Genomic DNA, 13,729 nt, shown 5'->3' with positions numbered 1-13,729 from the left:
TGTTCTGTAGTGCTGCGAGGGTTAATCCTGCAGATGTACTCCTGTATCCATGCTGAGTTTCTAGTGGAAGAGAATTGAGTTATGTTTATTTCTGAGCATCGAGGTGGTTCAGCATGCAAATACTGGAGTAATTGTAAATAAATTAAAAACTTTGCAAAACATAGTTTGATGATACAGTATTACCATTTTCATAAGAAGTAATTGCGTTTAGTACTTTCTCAGTAACAAGCAGCAGTGACCCTTCCAATTTTCCTTAAGAGGAAAAAAGGAAAATCTGGCCTTCTCATCATATGTTATATTTACATCAGGTTTGCGCTTAAAAATAATTCAACAGCATTGCATTTATAACCAGGATGTGGAGGAATTTATTATAACAACTGCTTGAGGGGATTGGAACATCTCTCCTATGGAGAAAGGCTTAGGGACTTGGGTCTCTTTAGTCTAGAGAAAAGAAGATTGAGGGGGGATCTTATTAATACATACAAATACTTAATGGGAGGATGCCAGGGGGATGGGAGCAGTCTTTTTTCAGTGGTGCCCAGTGATAGGACGAGGGGTAATGGGCATAAACTTGAACATAGGAAGTTCCATCTTAACATGAGAAGGAACTTCTTTACTTTGAGGGTAGTGGAGCACTGGAACAGGCTGCCCAGAGAGGTGGTGGAGGCTCCCACTCTGGAGACATTCAAAACCCGCCTGGACGCTGTCCTGTGTAACGTGCTGTAGGTGACCCTGCTCTGGCAGGAGGGTTGGACTAGATGATCTCCAGAGGTCCCTTCCAACCCTAACAATTCTGTGAACTCTGTGAATTCTGTGAATTCTGTGCTTAAAGACAGTACCTAGGGGCCAGCCAAGAACAAGGGCTGTTACTCTCAGTATTGTTCAAATGGAAGTAACAAGGTCTCTAAACAAAGGCAATCTGAAAGAGCTTGGGTAGTTGGAAGATGCCAGTCACTTGAAGGATTAATGAAAGGCATGTAACGTGTCCAACGAGGTCTTAATGAGAGACATTTTTCTTTAAAGAATATTGGGGTAAGGTCTTGATAAGGGTTAGCTAAGTGTAGAGATGGAGAACTGAAGCAAGGGAGAAGAGGAGTGGTTAAAAGGAAGGGTACCTGGGGCAAGTGAAATGAAACTGAGAGAAGGGAGGATATGGGAGGGGGTGAGAAGAAAAAGCCAAGTTAAATGGAACTTCTTCCACAGAATTAAAAGCGAAATGCAGCATACAGATGTGCTAAGGATCAGAGGGTCCCTGCTGCTTCTGTGTGCCCCTTTGGCTGCAGGGTGTTTTCTGTTTGTTGGGTTTTTTTCCTCGTCTCTGCTTCTTGGGACTCCTTTCCTTTTTCCCTTGGTGGCTTGGGGTGGGGGAAGTGCCATAACGAAACCTGAGTAATACCCTCGGAAGTCAGCTTGGGCCGAAACACAGCTTGTCCAGCTTGCTACAGCTAAAGGTGTTACAATGATCTGGCCAGACTTGATGATGTTCCAGCCACAAAGTAAGAAAACTACTTCTGCAATGAAGAAAAATATTCTTAATTTTTATTTTTTTCTTCACAATGCTGCCTTCTTGAAAAAAAAGGTTCAAAAAAAGTTTCTGATGAGTATTTAAATATTTCTGCTAGTCCTGGTAGTGGTGTTGTATTTAGTTGGAAAACTAATAATGTTGCTACTGTTTTTTCCACTGCTTAGGTATTCTTTCCCTTCAATAATCTTGTAAAACATAAGAAGAATTTTAAAATTAATTTCACAAATTTTTTGTTAATAGGCAAACTTTGGACCAGAAGTATGAAGGTTGCTTACAATATACTACATAAATTAGGCACAAAACAAGAACCAATGGTACGACCTGGAGACAGGGTGAGTATCTCAGTGATTTTTAATTACTAATAATTCATATCCCGCATTGACAAAGAGAGAATGAGGTATTTAGGGTGCTCAGAGGAAATTAATGAAGTGAAATGCTGGGGGGGGGTGGGGTTGAAATCTGCCTTTTACTCAGAAAAAGACTGATCATTCAGACAGATGTTTTGAATTGTATAATAAATAACCTGAGCTAGTACTCCCTGAATGGTAACTTGAAGTTGTGGCAATGCCAACAATCAACATTCCCATGGAAAGTGATTTTTGGACATAGAACAACAGTCTGTTTAGCAAAAGCTTGCTTACGGAGCCTGGAGGTGTCATGTGGGTAAAAAACTTACTTACTAATGACTTTGTAGTTGTTGAGATGGTAGAAACAAGAGAGACATTGTGGAGGACAAAGACAAGCAAAGTAAGCACATTTTGGCAGCCAGTTAAATAAATAAATTACGCTGACTGGTAACATGGAGAATATTTCCATTCCTGGTCCCTGAGGCTGGCACAGCTACTGCTAGAGGCTGAATCTGGGTGAGTGGGTAAAGTCCACGGAGAGAAAGGGTTGCAGAGGTAATACTTGAAGCCGTTAAGTGAAGACAAGAATGTCCTATGGTTTTGCTACTGATGTACTTACAAACCTGCCACTTCCTCTGTCAAGGCTGGCTGAGCCTGCTACCCCGTTTCTCTGCCACAGCATGTATAGACATTTGCACAGGTCCCATTCCAGGTTGGATTTAAGCTGTGGAATGGAGATTCCAGAACAAATTTGTCAGAAATGCAAGTTTTAGTCCTGCCTTTGTGCTTTGAGTTTTGAGGGTGGGATTAAGTCTTCCTCTCCCAGGTCTGACAGCAATTCTCAAACTGTTCACTTGGTCCTCTTGTGCCATGTGTGAGAAACATGTCTGTTTGCATTACACATTTCTTAGGGCTTTGAAAGTGAGAACATGCAATAATGCTTCCCAAAAGAAAAAAAAATTTAAAAAAATGAAACCTGACAGTCCTTCCTATGTTTGTTTTTTAAATAAATTATAAAGAATTTAACGAAAGGATCTCTAGGTCCTTAATCTAAATTGCTTCCTACAATGGCATTCAGCCAGGATTAGGATCTGAAGAATCTCTTTACTTGATATACAAGTGTGTCTCTAAGCAACAGCAGAAGAAACAAGTAGTTCGAGTATACGCATCAAAACTATCCACCCAGAAAGCTCCAAAAGGAATGAAGTTCACATCCGGGCAGTGCGCATCTCTGCCCTATCTGTTGTGTGCTAACTGCCCATCTTTATATTAATTTACTGCAGCAGCCACTGGCATCTCCTAACATTAAGAAAGGATTTGTGGGTAATTCAGGCTGAAAGCTGGAAGTTTAGCTAGTGCAGGACACATAAACAACAAATTGCAGCTCTTCTAAAATAAGTCCACCTAGATTACAGTGAAACAAATGTTTATAGCTGAGTGCTGAAAGCATATGCTTTGTGTTGTAAAAACATCTTGCCTAGCATCACTGTGTAACAGAAACATGATCATTTGAAGGAACTTCATGTTGAAGATGAGGTGTTACTGTACTTCTGATGTTCTAGGCTGTTATTCTGGCTGTTATCCCCCTGTTGTAATAACATAAAAGCTTTCTGACCTCTTTGAAGATGGCTTTTTATTCTAAGTAATGTATTTTGTGTGACAATAGTTAAAGGTACTTTTTAAATACTAAATGAAATACAGACATATATTTCTGGTCTTTTCTCAGTGAGAGTATAATTGTTTCCTTATGTTAATATTATATAAAATTCAGAAAGGGCTTTTTCCCTTTAAAAGCACCTTCTATCAATGCAATCTCTATTTTTCATGGCTACCATTACAACGCTCCTTAGGTTCTTTGTCTGAGCCAAAAAATAGATTAATGTGCCTGCATTTGATTCCCTGTTTCTGGTTTTATTATAGCACACAACAAGCTGCATTTGCCTTCAATAGTAACTTCAGAAATTTAACCTTGTGTCACCCCAGACAGCTGCCTGGAAATTAAGCTTGCCCTCTGAAATACCTACTAGATAACCAGATTCTCATCTGGTAATATACACTCTATGTTTTGTTTTCCTTCAGCCTTATCCCTTTTTGCTTTTACCCGCATTATTTATTTATTTGGTTCAGGTCTGTTAGTGATTAATGTTTTTTGGAGGAGAAGTTAATGCCTCATTCCCACTGGACTTCAGTGAGATTTTTTCACCTCTGTCAGCTCCTTTGCAAAGATTCCCGGCCAAAACTTTGCTGTGTGTATGTAAACAGAGACCAAGACAAAACCCAACCATCCTCAAAGTATCTTTTGGGATCTTTCAACATTTTTCAGATGTTTGCTGGGCTCAGCAAACTCTACCATCCTCTCAGTGCACCTAGCAAAATCCCTTCTTTTCCATTCCCCTGAGGCCATTTATGGTATGTACATGGAGAATAAATGCAGTAAGATCTGCACAGCCATATCCAGCAGTTGGATTGTTTCGTGTGCAAGCATACAGATAAAGTAGCAATGTTTTTTCTCTGAAGTTTCTCTAAACAGCTCTCAAGTTACAGGTTTCAGCTTAAAAACAGAGATATTTTGGACCCACTTGGACAAGGTTGGTTAGATTTCTTCTAGTTTGAAAAAGTCAAGTTAATCTATGGGAGGCAACTATCTTTGAAGCCATATGAAATCACTGGAAACCCTGTTAATCTCCAGTAACTAACCTTTGAGCATATATGAAAACATGATTTTACTTCAAGAGATTAAAACACAGAACTCCTATGGATGTGAAAGCAGTCAAAACTCAAGAGTTATTAAGTAGTTTCAGCAAATTTTAAGTTGCTGTAATAATACACTCTGATCCTGTGTGCAAGCCCAAAGGAACTGAGTTTGAAGTCATTCGCCATGGCTTTTGCATGCCACTTGAGTTGACCGTGCAAGACAGTTACCAGCTGCATTACAGCTGTTTGAGACGTGAGCTGAGAATGTGCATCTGACTGCACCAGAACAAAATTGTAGACAGGATCTAGCCACTGAGGTCGTTCACCAGTAAGGGAGAGCAGTAGTCTTCCCTGCCCTTTCAAGGAGAGTCGGGGGCTCTCTAAGTTGCTAGATCCTCAGCGAGCCCGTGCACTATCACCTCTCCTTCCCCTTTGCCCCTGGAGGATCTAAGACATTGTCTATAGTGCCCACAGAACTAAGCTGCACAGTTCAGCACATTGAGGGAGGAACGGTGCCCAGTGAGGATACAGGTGATTTGCTATAGCATTTTATGTTTTCTTGGCATTCTTTTATCTAAATAGTTCCCTAGCCCTAGCCCTAAAGCTGTGAAGTTTAACAACTCCAGGCCTAGGTTGACATGCTATATGGCCAGCTCTGGATGTGACATTTTCTTCTTTAGATATCAGCTATTTGGGTTCTCTAGGTACAGAGAAACTTCTACACTTGGACAACAGTCCAATCCCAAAATGACATTGTTATATGAGGCAAAAAAATGAGACAAAACATAATCTGTTAATGATTGACATAATGGCATAGTAAGTCTGGGTAGTTTGAATTGGTCACAAATCCATTTTGTTTTAGGTAACTCCAAGCAAATTATTAAATTAGAATGTAAAATTCTATTAATTCCTTTTACGTGGTTATTTAACATTTGTAAAGGAATCAGTAAATTGAGAACCAGATGAGAGGTATTGTCAATGTACGAAAGAATGCAGCATGAAAATTTTAACTCCATCACAAGTGAAAATGTATACAGAAGGAATATCTATCAGAATCAATTGCGTCTGATTCTTCACTCATCTTTCATCAGGTATTTGAATAGTTATCATAGAAATGTTTTGGTAATCATCTCTCTCCAAAAGGAAGCATGGAAACTCCAATTATCGTTATCTGAAACCTAGGATAAAACATTTTTAATGTGCATCTCTTTGTTTCAGGTAACACTCGTATTTCCTAATAACGATCCTGCTGCTTTCATGGTAGCATTTTATGGCTGCCTGCTTGCGGAAGTTGTCCCCGTCCCTATTGAAGTGCCACTTACAAGAAAGGTAGGCAACTGAATTTCTTCTCTATACAGTGTTTTAAAACTTATGTCAGAACAAATCACAGCTGAGCATAGCATTTGAGTACATTTTTTGTGGTTAACTAGCTCTGAATCTGAGGATACAAAGATAGTGCTGCGTGGCGAGTTATATATAGTTCCTTCTTTTCTGTGATGGAAAATCTGAAGATGTGCTTGCAATATCAGCAAATGCAGGTCCGTCTGGAAAAGGAGAGGAAAATTTTCCAAGAGAACAGCTTTGTCAGTCCTAGATGGATTATCTTTGTAGCCTCTCAAAGCATTCTGATGTTGGCCACTGACAAAGAATCATTGGCAACAACTGCTGATTTTCCACCTGTCCCTGCAACCCAAGCTATGTTATAATGCCACTAGTGCTGTGTATGCTACTTCAAAGCAGTTACAGAAATGCCTTCTCTTGTGTCTGTATGTACATATGTATCCCAAAGCGTCTGTCACCATGGTCATCTCTGCCAAGGGTGGCACTTCAACAAATCAAGTTTGGGAATTTTTGCCATACAGCATACATTCGTAGAGAAAACTGACCATTGCTAATCAAAAGCCTTTCACGTCCCATGGTGGTTCAGAGATTCAACCATGTATCCTAGGGAAGTGTTAGTAGACAGATAGAGCAGTTCCAGCCAGAAAGAATGCCTGGGGGCAATGAGGGGACGGGGCTCAGTGGGTAGGTGAGCCACAACTGGGATGCTTACACCGATGCTGCTGAACTTGCATTTTTTTCTGAGGCTGTATGCCTTGAAGGTTGTTAATACAGCAAAATGTATTTATTCATTACAAGTTCTTTTTGTCACATCCCCTTAATTTTACTGTGGCTCACCGCAATGCATGTTGTAAGGTTCTCCCAAATATCCCTCTATATAATCCCTTTTTTATTAGCTAGCACTAATAATGCCTTACTTTAATTATTTGGTCTGGAATTGTCCACATAAAGTGTGTTCTTTAATCCTTACAAGCTTTCTTTTTTAAACAAAATTCTTTTGGAAAATGTTGACTGAAGCCATGAGGTGTTTCCAAGGAAAGGATTGGGGAAATGTATTGCTTTGCTCACTTTTTCAACTTTTCAGTTGTCAAGGGTTTGGTTTTTTTTAAAAATGCTTTGGTGTCACAGCACCCTGGAGCAGAAGCTCAAATCTTTGTTTCATGGACAGGTACCCTGCCTTTTAAATGAAAACCCATGAAAACAAGTGAAAACAAGTTTGCATATCTCACATAGCAATTTAACAGCTAAAAATATCTGGAGATTCCTTCCTAACTGAACACGTTTGAACCTTCCTCATCTCTGAGAAGCTGAGTTGATCTCATCATTTCTCCATTAGGTTCACACACACCCTGGCCAACATCTGCGGTGGGCCCTTGCTGTGGTGTGACCGGAAGATGGCAGGGAGAGAAGGGGTGGGAGCTGGAGGAAGGGAGGGTTTGCTGAACTGTGAAGGAGTTGAGGGAGTTGGGGGAAAGTGGGTGGATCAGACAACAAAAGGCCGTGATCCAGCTCAGCAGACATGAGAGCAGCTGAGTAGAGGGAAGGACACTGGTAACCAAGGGAAGAGGAGACAGGAGGTGCCCCAGCTTAACTGGCTAAGACTGGAGGAAAGGTGCAGGTGAGCTAGAAAGGCCATGCAAAGAGAGAGGATAGGACCTTAACTGGTCTACCTGCTCTGGGGAATAGGGTTCTGCTATTTTATTTGTGAAATGTTGTATTTGAGAGCACTGAGAGGTGGACATGAGTATAGAATGAGGATAATGATTTTAGTAGAAATACAGCACATTTGCGTTGGGCTATCACCATGTTTTCACATGTGAGTGCAGTACCTTAAGATAATTTGAGGCAGTTGCATAACATGGTGCATTATTTCAATATAAAACACAGATTTTAAGTGCAGCCACAAAAAAACAGGCGAGGAGACTATATACACTTCAAGATCATACAAAGTGCTCACATGGGTAAGTCTGCTTTCATTCTACAAAATGAAAGAAGCAACATGGCTTTGAGGAATAAAAAATCTAATGTGTGTTTCCCTGTTACTATTTTCCAAGGTTTAATGACATTTTAAAGTACATGGATATGTGTAAATTTGATTTATTTTGGAACATCTGATACACATCCATCCAGTAAACTATAAAATCCAGCTGTCCAAGTAAATACTCTATGTCAAATTAATAACTTACCCTAATTTGGCTGAACCTCCAGGGTGGTTTTTTTTTTTTTAATGTGTGTGTATATATGGATACATAAATATACACTTACACATGCATATATATATATTTATATAAAGGCATATCTGCAGACTTAAACTGTTTAACTATTGCCAAGATCATTCCACAATGTTTAAATACCAAATTAATAAAACAATAACAGAGATGTCAGTGGTACAGTTAAAAAAGCAACATGATCTATGATCTATACATAAAACTATGCAATCTCACAGCATATACTGTTGCAAATATTTTTGCCTTTGTTTATGTGGAATGTGAACTGGAGTGGAAACAATGAGATGAAAATCGTGTTCTGAGTAGTCCCAGAAGGAATACCTCTGCTTGGTCAAATGGCAGCGGATTGCTTCTGGCATCCGTGGGAAGATGTCATTCGTGTCATCACACAATGGCCTAGACTGTTCTTTTGTGCTTTCCCGTTATTTGTTCTCTTTCCTACATGCTTCAGTACATTCTGGCAGTGGACATTTTTTGGTTTGCTTTTTGGAAGACAGAGATGTGAACTAACAAGTAGACCAACAATTATATTATAGGCTAGTACAGACTTACAGAATAATAAGCTGATAGAAGATGAGCTATTTCAGGGAGTTGTATTATGAGCCCATTTTAAATACTAAAAATTTGCATTAGCAGGTTTAATACTGTTCTGCATTTTCATAAAGAAGAGTTTTTCACAACCCTGCAAATTTTTTGTGCCTGTCAGTTTAAAATTGAGCAGTAATGTTTGCAGCCAGATAGCCTTTCGACTTACATATTACTTTGCAGACATCTATATCCACATGGAAGTAAAGACTTCTGATTTACCAGCTCACAGATTTTGTGTGCGTTCCCTTTTCTTCGTCGAATGACTGTTACGTTTTTAAGATTTTGGCAGGGTTTTTTCCTGGTTCGTTATTAGGGGAGGGTCCATCTCTCCTTCCTCTTTCCTTCCGTATCCTACCTTTGTGTTGACAGAATACCTAGAATTAGCTGTACTTCCCCCAAGGACTTCAGGAGACCAGTCTGACATGGCATCTGGGATGGATTGCCTGAATACCCAGCAACCACGCAGCATTCTCAAGTACATCAAAACTAACTCTGTATTCTAGAAGCAGCAGTCAGGGGTTCTGCGGTCACTGTAGCAATAGAACAAACAGCATGTTTTATTTCTTCTTCTCTCCCTGCATTAATACCACTGAAATGCCTATATCATGAACACTCCCCAAATTTTTACAGTTTATCCTCATCCCTTGGATTATGGGCTATGTTCTTTCAGAATGGTGTCCCTCTCTCCAAATATTTTATGTTGCCCAAACATTAGCAAATGGTATATTCTATACAACATCTCTTCCTTCAGAGCTGCCACTTTTGTTAATCTTGTCTGAAGCTGGAGTGTTACAAATTGTTTCATTGTATGTGTGATATGATATGAATTGCAAACTATATATATTAGAATGTGCCATCAATGTAGATGATATGGGATTTCCGACATGTCAAGTTCTAGTTCAGATAGCAATTTATTATTTCCCTTATGAAAAGATTTAAAAATATGTTTTTGATTTCTTTTTCTTTAGATTTTTTAGGTTAATGTTTTTTTCCATTTGATGGGCGCCATGAAAATTATTATTATTCTGCTCTGATACAGTCAGGGGAGCTAATCAGTTTTAATATTAAAATAACATTTTTGTCTTCCAAGCACATTCATAGTTATGCTCAATCGCATGCTGTGAACATATGAACAAAGCGATCCCACATAGATCTTTATGGCCTCCTTATCATAGGTGGTGAGTATTTGTAGCAGGGTATGACATGAAAGCATGTAAAAATCTATTTCTCAGTCAAAACAGTATTTCCTAGCCTGTTAGATTTAACGCTATGTGTGCTTTCAGCAGGCATTTCTGTGCTCTTCCAGACGCTGGCTCTGACAGTGTGATTAGGAGAATGTGCCTGTGTATTGTCGTATGTAATCTGAAGACATCCAGTCCGGGACACTTTTTTTTCTTTTTTTTTTTTTTTTTTTAAAGAAAGCTTCATACCTTTGTAGGGTAAAAACTGTTTTTCAGGAGCTATTTTTAGTAAATCCTGAGAAGTTAGGTTGTTAGAGCTTTAACAGTAGCCAGAGAGATATATCTCTTTAAAGACAGTGAAATTGTCCCAGTCTTGTCTTCCATTTGAAAGCAGAATTGTATTCCAAAGAAAATACACCTTGATGCCCTTCCTGGTGTTTCAGGGCCTGCGATAAAGTAAGCTTTGTTTCCTCTCAGCTTTAGTCATCATTGTGCTGTAGTGTGCCAGAAACACTGGAGCTCTACATACTTTTGAACATCTTTGGACAATGCATCTCTTTCTCCACTGGATTTAGAATATGCATAAAATGTTATATATTTTCTTTTCCGTAACATAGTTTTCTAGTACCTCCAAAGAACACAAGTTCCCTCAGCCCCACATGGGCCCCTGGTGCACACCGCTGGACCCCTGTAAGCCCTGTGCCCATCCTTCACTCTTCATGCACTTCGGCAGCTGGGCACTTTGCTCAGTTGGCCACAGTGAATGTCGGATCCTTTAAACTCTGTGTTTTCTTTGTGTGTTTTTGCGTTTAGGAAATGGTGGTTTCCTAGAGAGTATTTCATGCAGTGTCCCCTGCCAAAAATAACTGTTGTCTTGCTTTAAATAAGACTTTTGGACATTAAGACTGCTCATAGTTGCAGATTTCATGTACAAATGACAGCCAGATACCAAAGCTCTGTCTGGGGAGATGGCTGATTTGTTCATCGTAAGCTGGTTACAAAGACTGCATCTGCTTTCTGTTTAATTTTTATTAAGGTCTTTGATATTTGTGTTGTAAAAATAGGGGGTTTCCTTGGTGCCTTTTCATTTTTGGCTCAGAACTGGTGATGTTTGGCCTTTACGTCTGGTGATTGCCCTATTTGTTCTTTACCAGCAAATTTTTGTTAGGGTAAGGGCAAATGGAGCTCAAGTAAGCGTCGTAACAGAAAACAAGATTAGTTCAGTCTGCGAGGCTCCGCCACATAATTCTCATTTTGAAAGCAGTCTGGGATTTGCGAGTGGACAGAAGTAACCTTTATCAGGTCAACCTTTGCACAGGCTGTCTCTTCCTTCCTTCCTTATTAGATAAGGACATGCACTCTCACATGCAGAGAAAGGATCATAATTGTTTTCCTTCACACAGATACTCTCACAAAGCATTATAGAAATGACATTAACAGCATGCTGAAATGCAACTACACGTGGGATTTTTTTATCCTGACAATGAATTATCACTCTCTGCAGCAGGAAGAAGACAATTTGCCTCCAGGTACTGGTGAAAACCTTTAGGGAACCTTTAATAAAAGTCTTTAGAGAACCTTGAATGGCTACCTACAGCAGAGAGGATTTCCGACTCGCTTCATCTGAAAGATTGATCTCTCTAGGTGTGTGCAGACATAGTCTAAAGCTATGTAGACCTCATTTTTTGTACCTCAGCAAGTGCTGTGCCTTCAAGAAACGTAAAATGATAGTTCCAAAGTCAGCAATTGGTCTCAGACCTCATGCTACAACATCTCAGCTCTATTTTTTGCCTTCCACCTGCATTACGTGTCATTTCAAACTGTGAATTGTGGAGGATTTGACAGTAAGCATCGCTGGCAAGTCTCTCCCCGTCTGTGGCTGGGACCGTGTTCGTTGAGTAGTTTCACCTGGTCTCCAATGGCTCCCTGAGGTTTTTTCTGCCCCCGCAAAATTCAGCAAAATAAAGTGTTTGTGGCAAATGGGGGGTTGCCAAAGTAGCAGATTAGCAGAAATTATCAAAATAGCAGATAACACTGCTGACAAAACACTGTGTCCTGAAAATCTATTCCCTTTACGGGCAGCAGAGTGATTTTATTCAAGGAGGGAGGGAGATCATTTTTTTTTGGCAGCAGATGATTTGGTTTCTTTTTTTTTCTACTTACAAAGCAGTTTTCAGCATTACAGACATTCATTTTACATTACTCAAAGTAATGCCGATAGCTTGTCTCTGAAATCTGAAATAATCAATGCCTTTAAAGTCAGCAGTCTTTTTCCTGGCCCATATGGAAGCTTTGACTGCTTCACACAAATGCCTGCATTTTCAACTCAAACTTAATTTTTCGAACTTACAAGTTTTACCCGAGGTCCTCACTGCTCTGGGCATGTCATGCTGAGGTACAAGGAACAGCGAAGACTATCGTCTTTACGTGCTTGAGTGTGTTGGTGAAGTTGCAGTGTGCCTGTGGGAGGTATAAGGCTCCCAGCTTGAGATGGTTTCTGATGTTCCAGCTCCTGGCTCTCAGTCCAGTAGCTCATCACCACTTGAGTAGCTGGAAATAATTGTTTCTGTGGGTATCACAGGGGCACCTGCATGGGGCAAAGGATGTTGACCCCTTCTTCATGTCTCTGTTCTCTGCAGTACTTTTTCCTTCTAAGTCAGGATGAAGCCACCAGAAGCAGGCGGGAGGTGTAGTGAGAACTAGTTAGGAGGTGCGAGACTGAGACTGAAAGTGGCAATAACGAACACAGGCTAGCAGACTGCCAGAAGGCTTCATTGTGTTCCTACTACAAGATCCTCAACTGGAGCTTCTGTGGCCCCTGAGAACAGTGTCTGTCACAGTACTTTCTACTTCAGCGTTCTGATTTGCTTTTTTCGTGCAAGGCAGGATTTAGTGTGGACACCAAGGGCATAGGATTTGAAAGTCTGTAAAACACATTGGATATTGTCCACACATGGTGAAAATCTTCCAATTTCCTGTGGTAGTGTGGTGTCACATAATTGTTTAGCCATGTTGTCCTTTCAAATGAGACAATTAACTGTACAGAAAAGAATGGGGTGAAGATTTTAATGCTATTTGAGATGGGGTTGTCTTGATTTAAGTCAGCCTGTTAGTAGAAACTGTGACAGGTGAGTAGATTGGATTAAGTAATCTATACATGATTCTCACTTCTTGTATGTGGACATGCTCTAAACCAGTTGATATGGCACTAAGTGGAAGCATAGTCATTCTTTCTTGTGTTATCCAAAAAACTCAAACTGTTAATACAAGTTTCCTTTTCCTGTTGTTTTGGTTTGTGATGAGAAGAGCTAGACAGATCATTTCTTAACTGATGCATCCCCCAGGGCTATGATGTGCTGATGCTCTGAGGTCCACACTTTCTACTGGTTTACGTATGTTACATTTCTTAATGGAATTGCGTAGGTTAGTTTCTGCTTATAAAGTCTTGGGTTAAATGGAATTTGATTGCTTGAGAATAGGCATTTTCTTGTTACAGTGGTGAAACAGTTTGCTAGCAGTATTTTATAGGGCATACAGTTACAACAACATTTTATTTTTAATTTAAAATCAAGAGTGATGCAGTTGCTGCATTCAATTATGAAATTTATATGCAATTTTTTTTTAATTGGTAGTGAGAGATTCATACATATAGATACATTGGTAACCATTTTTTAGATTTAATTTAGTGGGAAATTTTGAGTAATAGTAGTATGGATCTGATATTTTAAGAAACTGGTGACCTCCATTTATACATGATAGAGTAGCAGGTCTCAGAGGCTATGTCTTGTCCAAGGAGTGATGTTCTCCATGGAGCACTCCAGCCCT

The 13,729-nt window shown here is 39.8% G+C and overlaps 1 protein-coding gene across 2 annotated transcripts in view; it reads left to right on the top strand.

The window, feature by feature from the left end:
• DIP2C (DIP2 disco-interacting protein 2 homolog C (Drosophila)) overlaps window positions 1-13,729 on the top strand; it is a 149,197-nt gene that overhangs the window by 48,994 nt on the left and 86,474 nt on the right. For both annotated transcript variants that reach the window (XM_009886781.1, XM_009886779.1), the window contains 2 exons: window positions 1,766-1,857; window positions 5,785-5,895. In XM_009886781.1, the coding sequence (XP_009885083.1) occupies window positions 1,766-1,857; window positions 5,785-5,895 (203 nt within the window). The remainder of the gene's footprint in view (window positions 1-1,765; window positions 1,858-5,784; window positions 5,896-13,729) is intronic.

Source organism: Charadrius vociferus, unplaced genomic scaffold (assembly GCF_000708025.1).
Source record: "Charadrius vociferus isolate BGI_N301 unplaced genomic scaffold, ASM70802v2 scaffold255, whole genome shotgun sequence".
In the NCBI taxonomy this organism is placed as follows: Eukaryota; Metazoa; Chordata; class Aves; order Charadriiformes; family Charadriidae; genus Charadrius; species Charadrius vociferus.
Note: the sequence above shows the minus strand (reverse complement) of the source record. Positions and strands in the feature narration are given on the sequence as shown.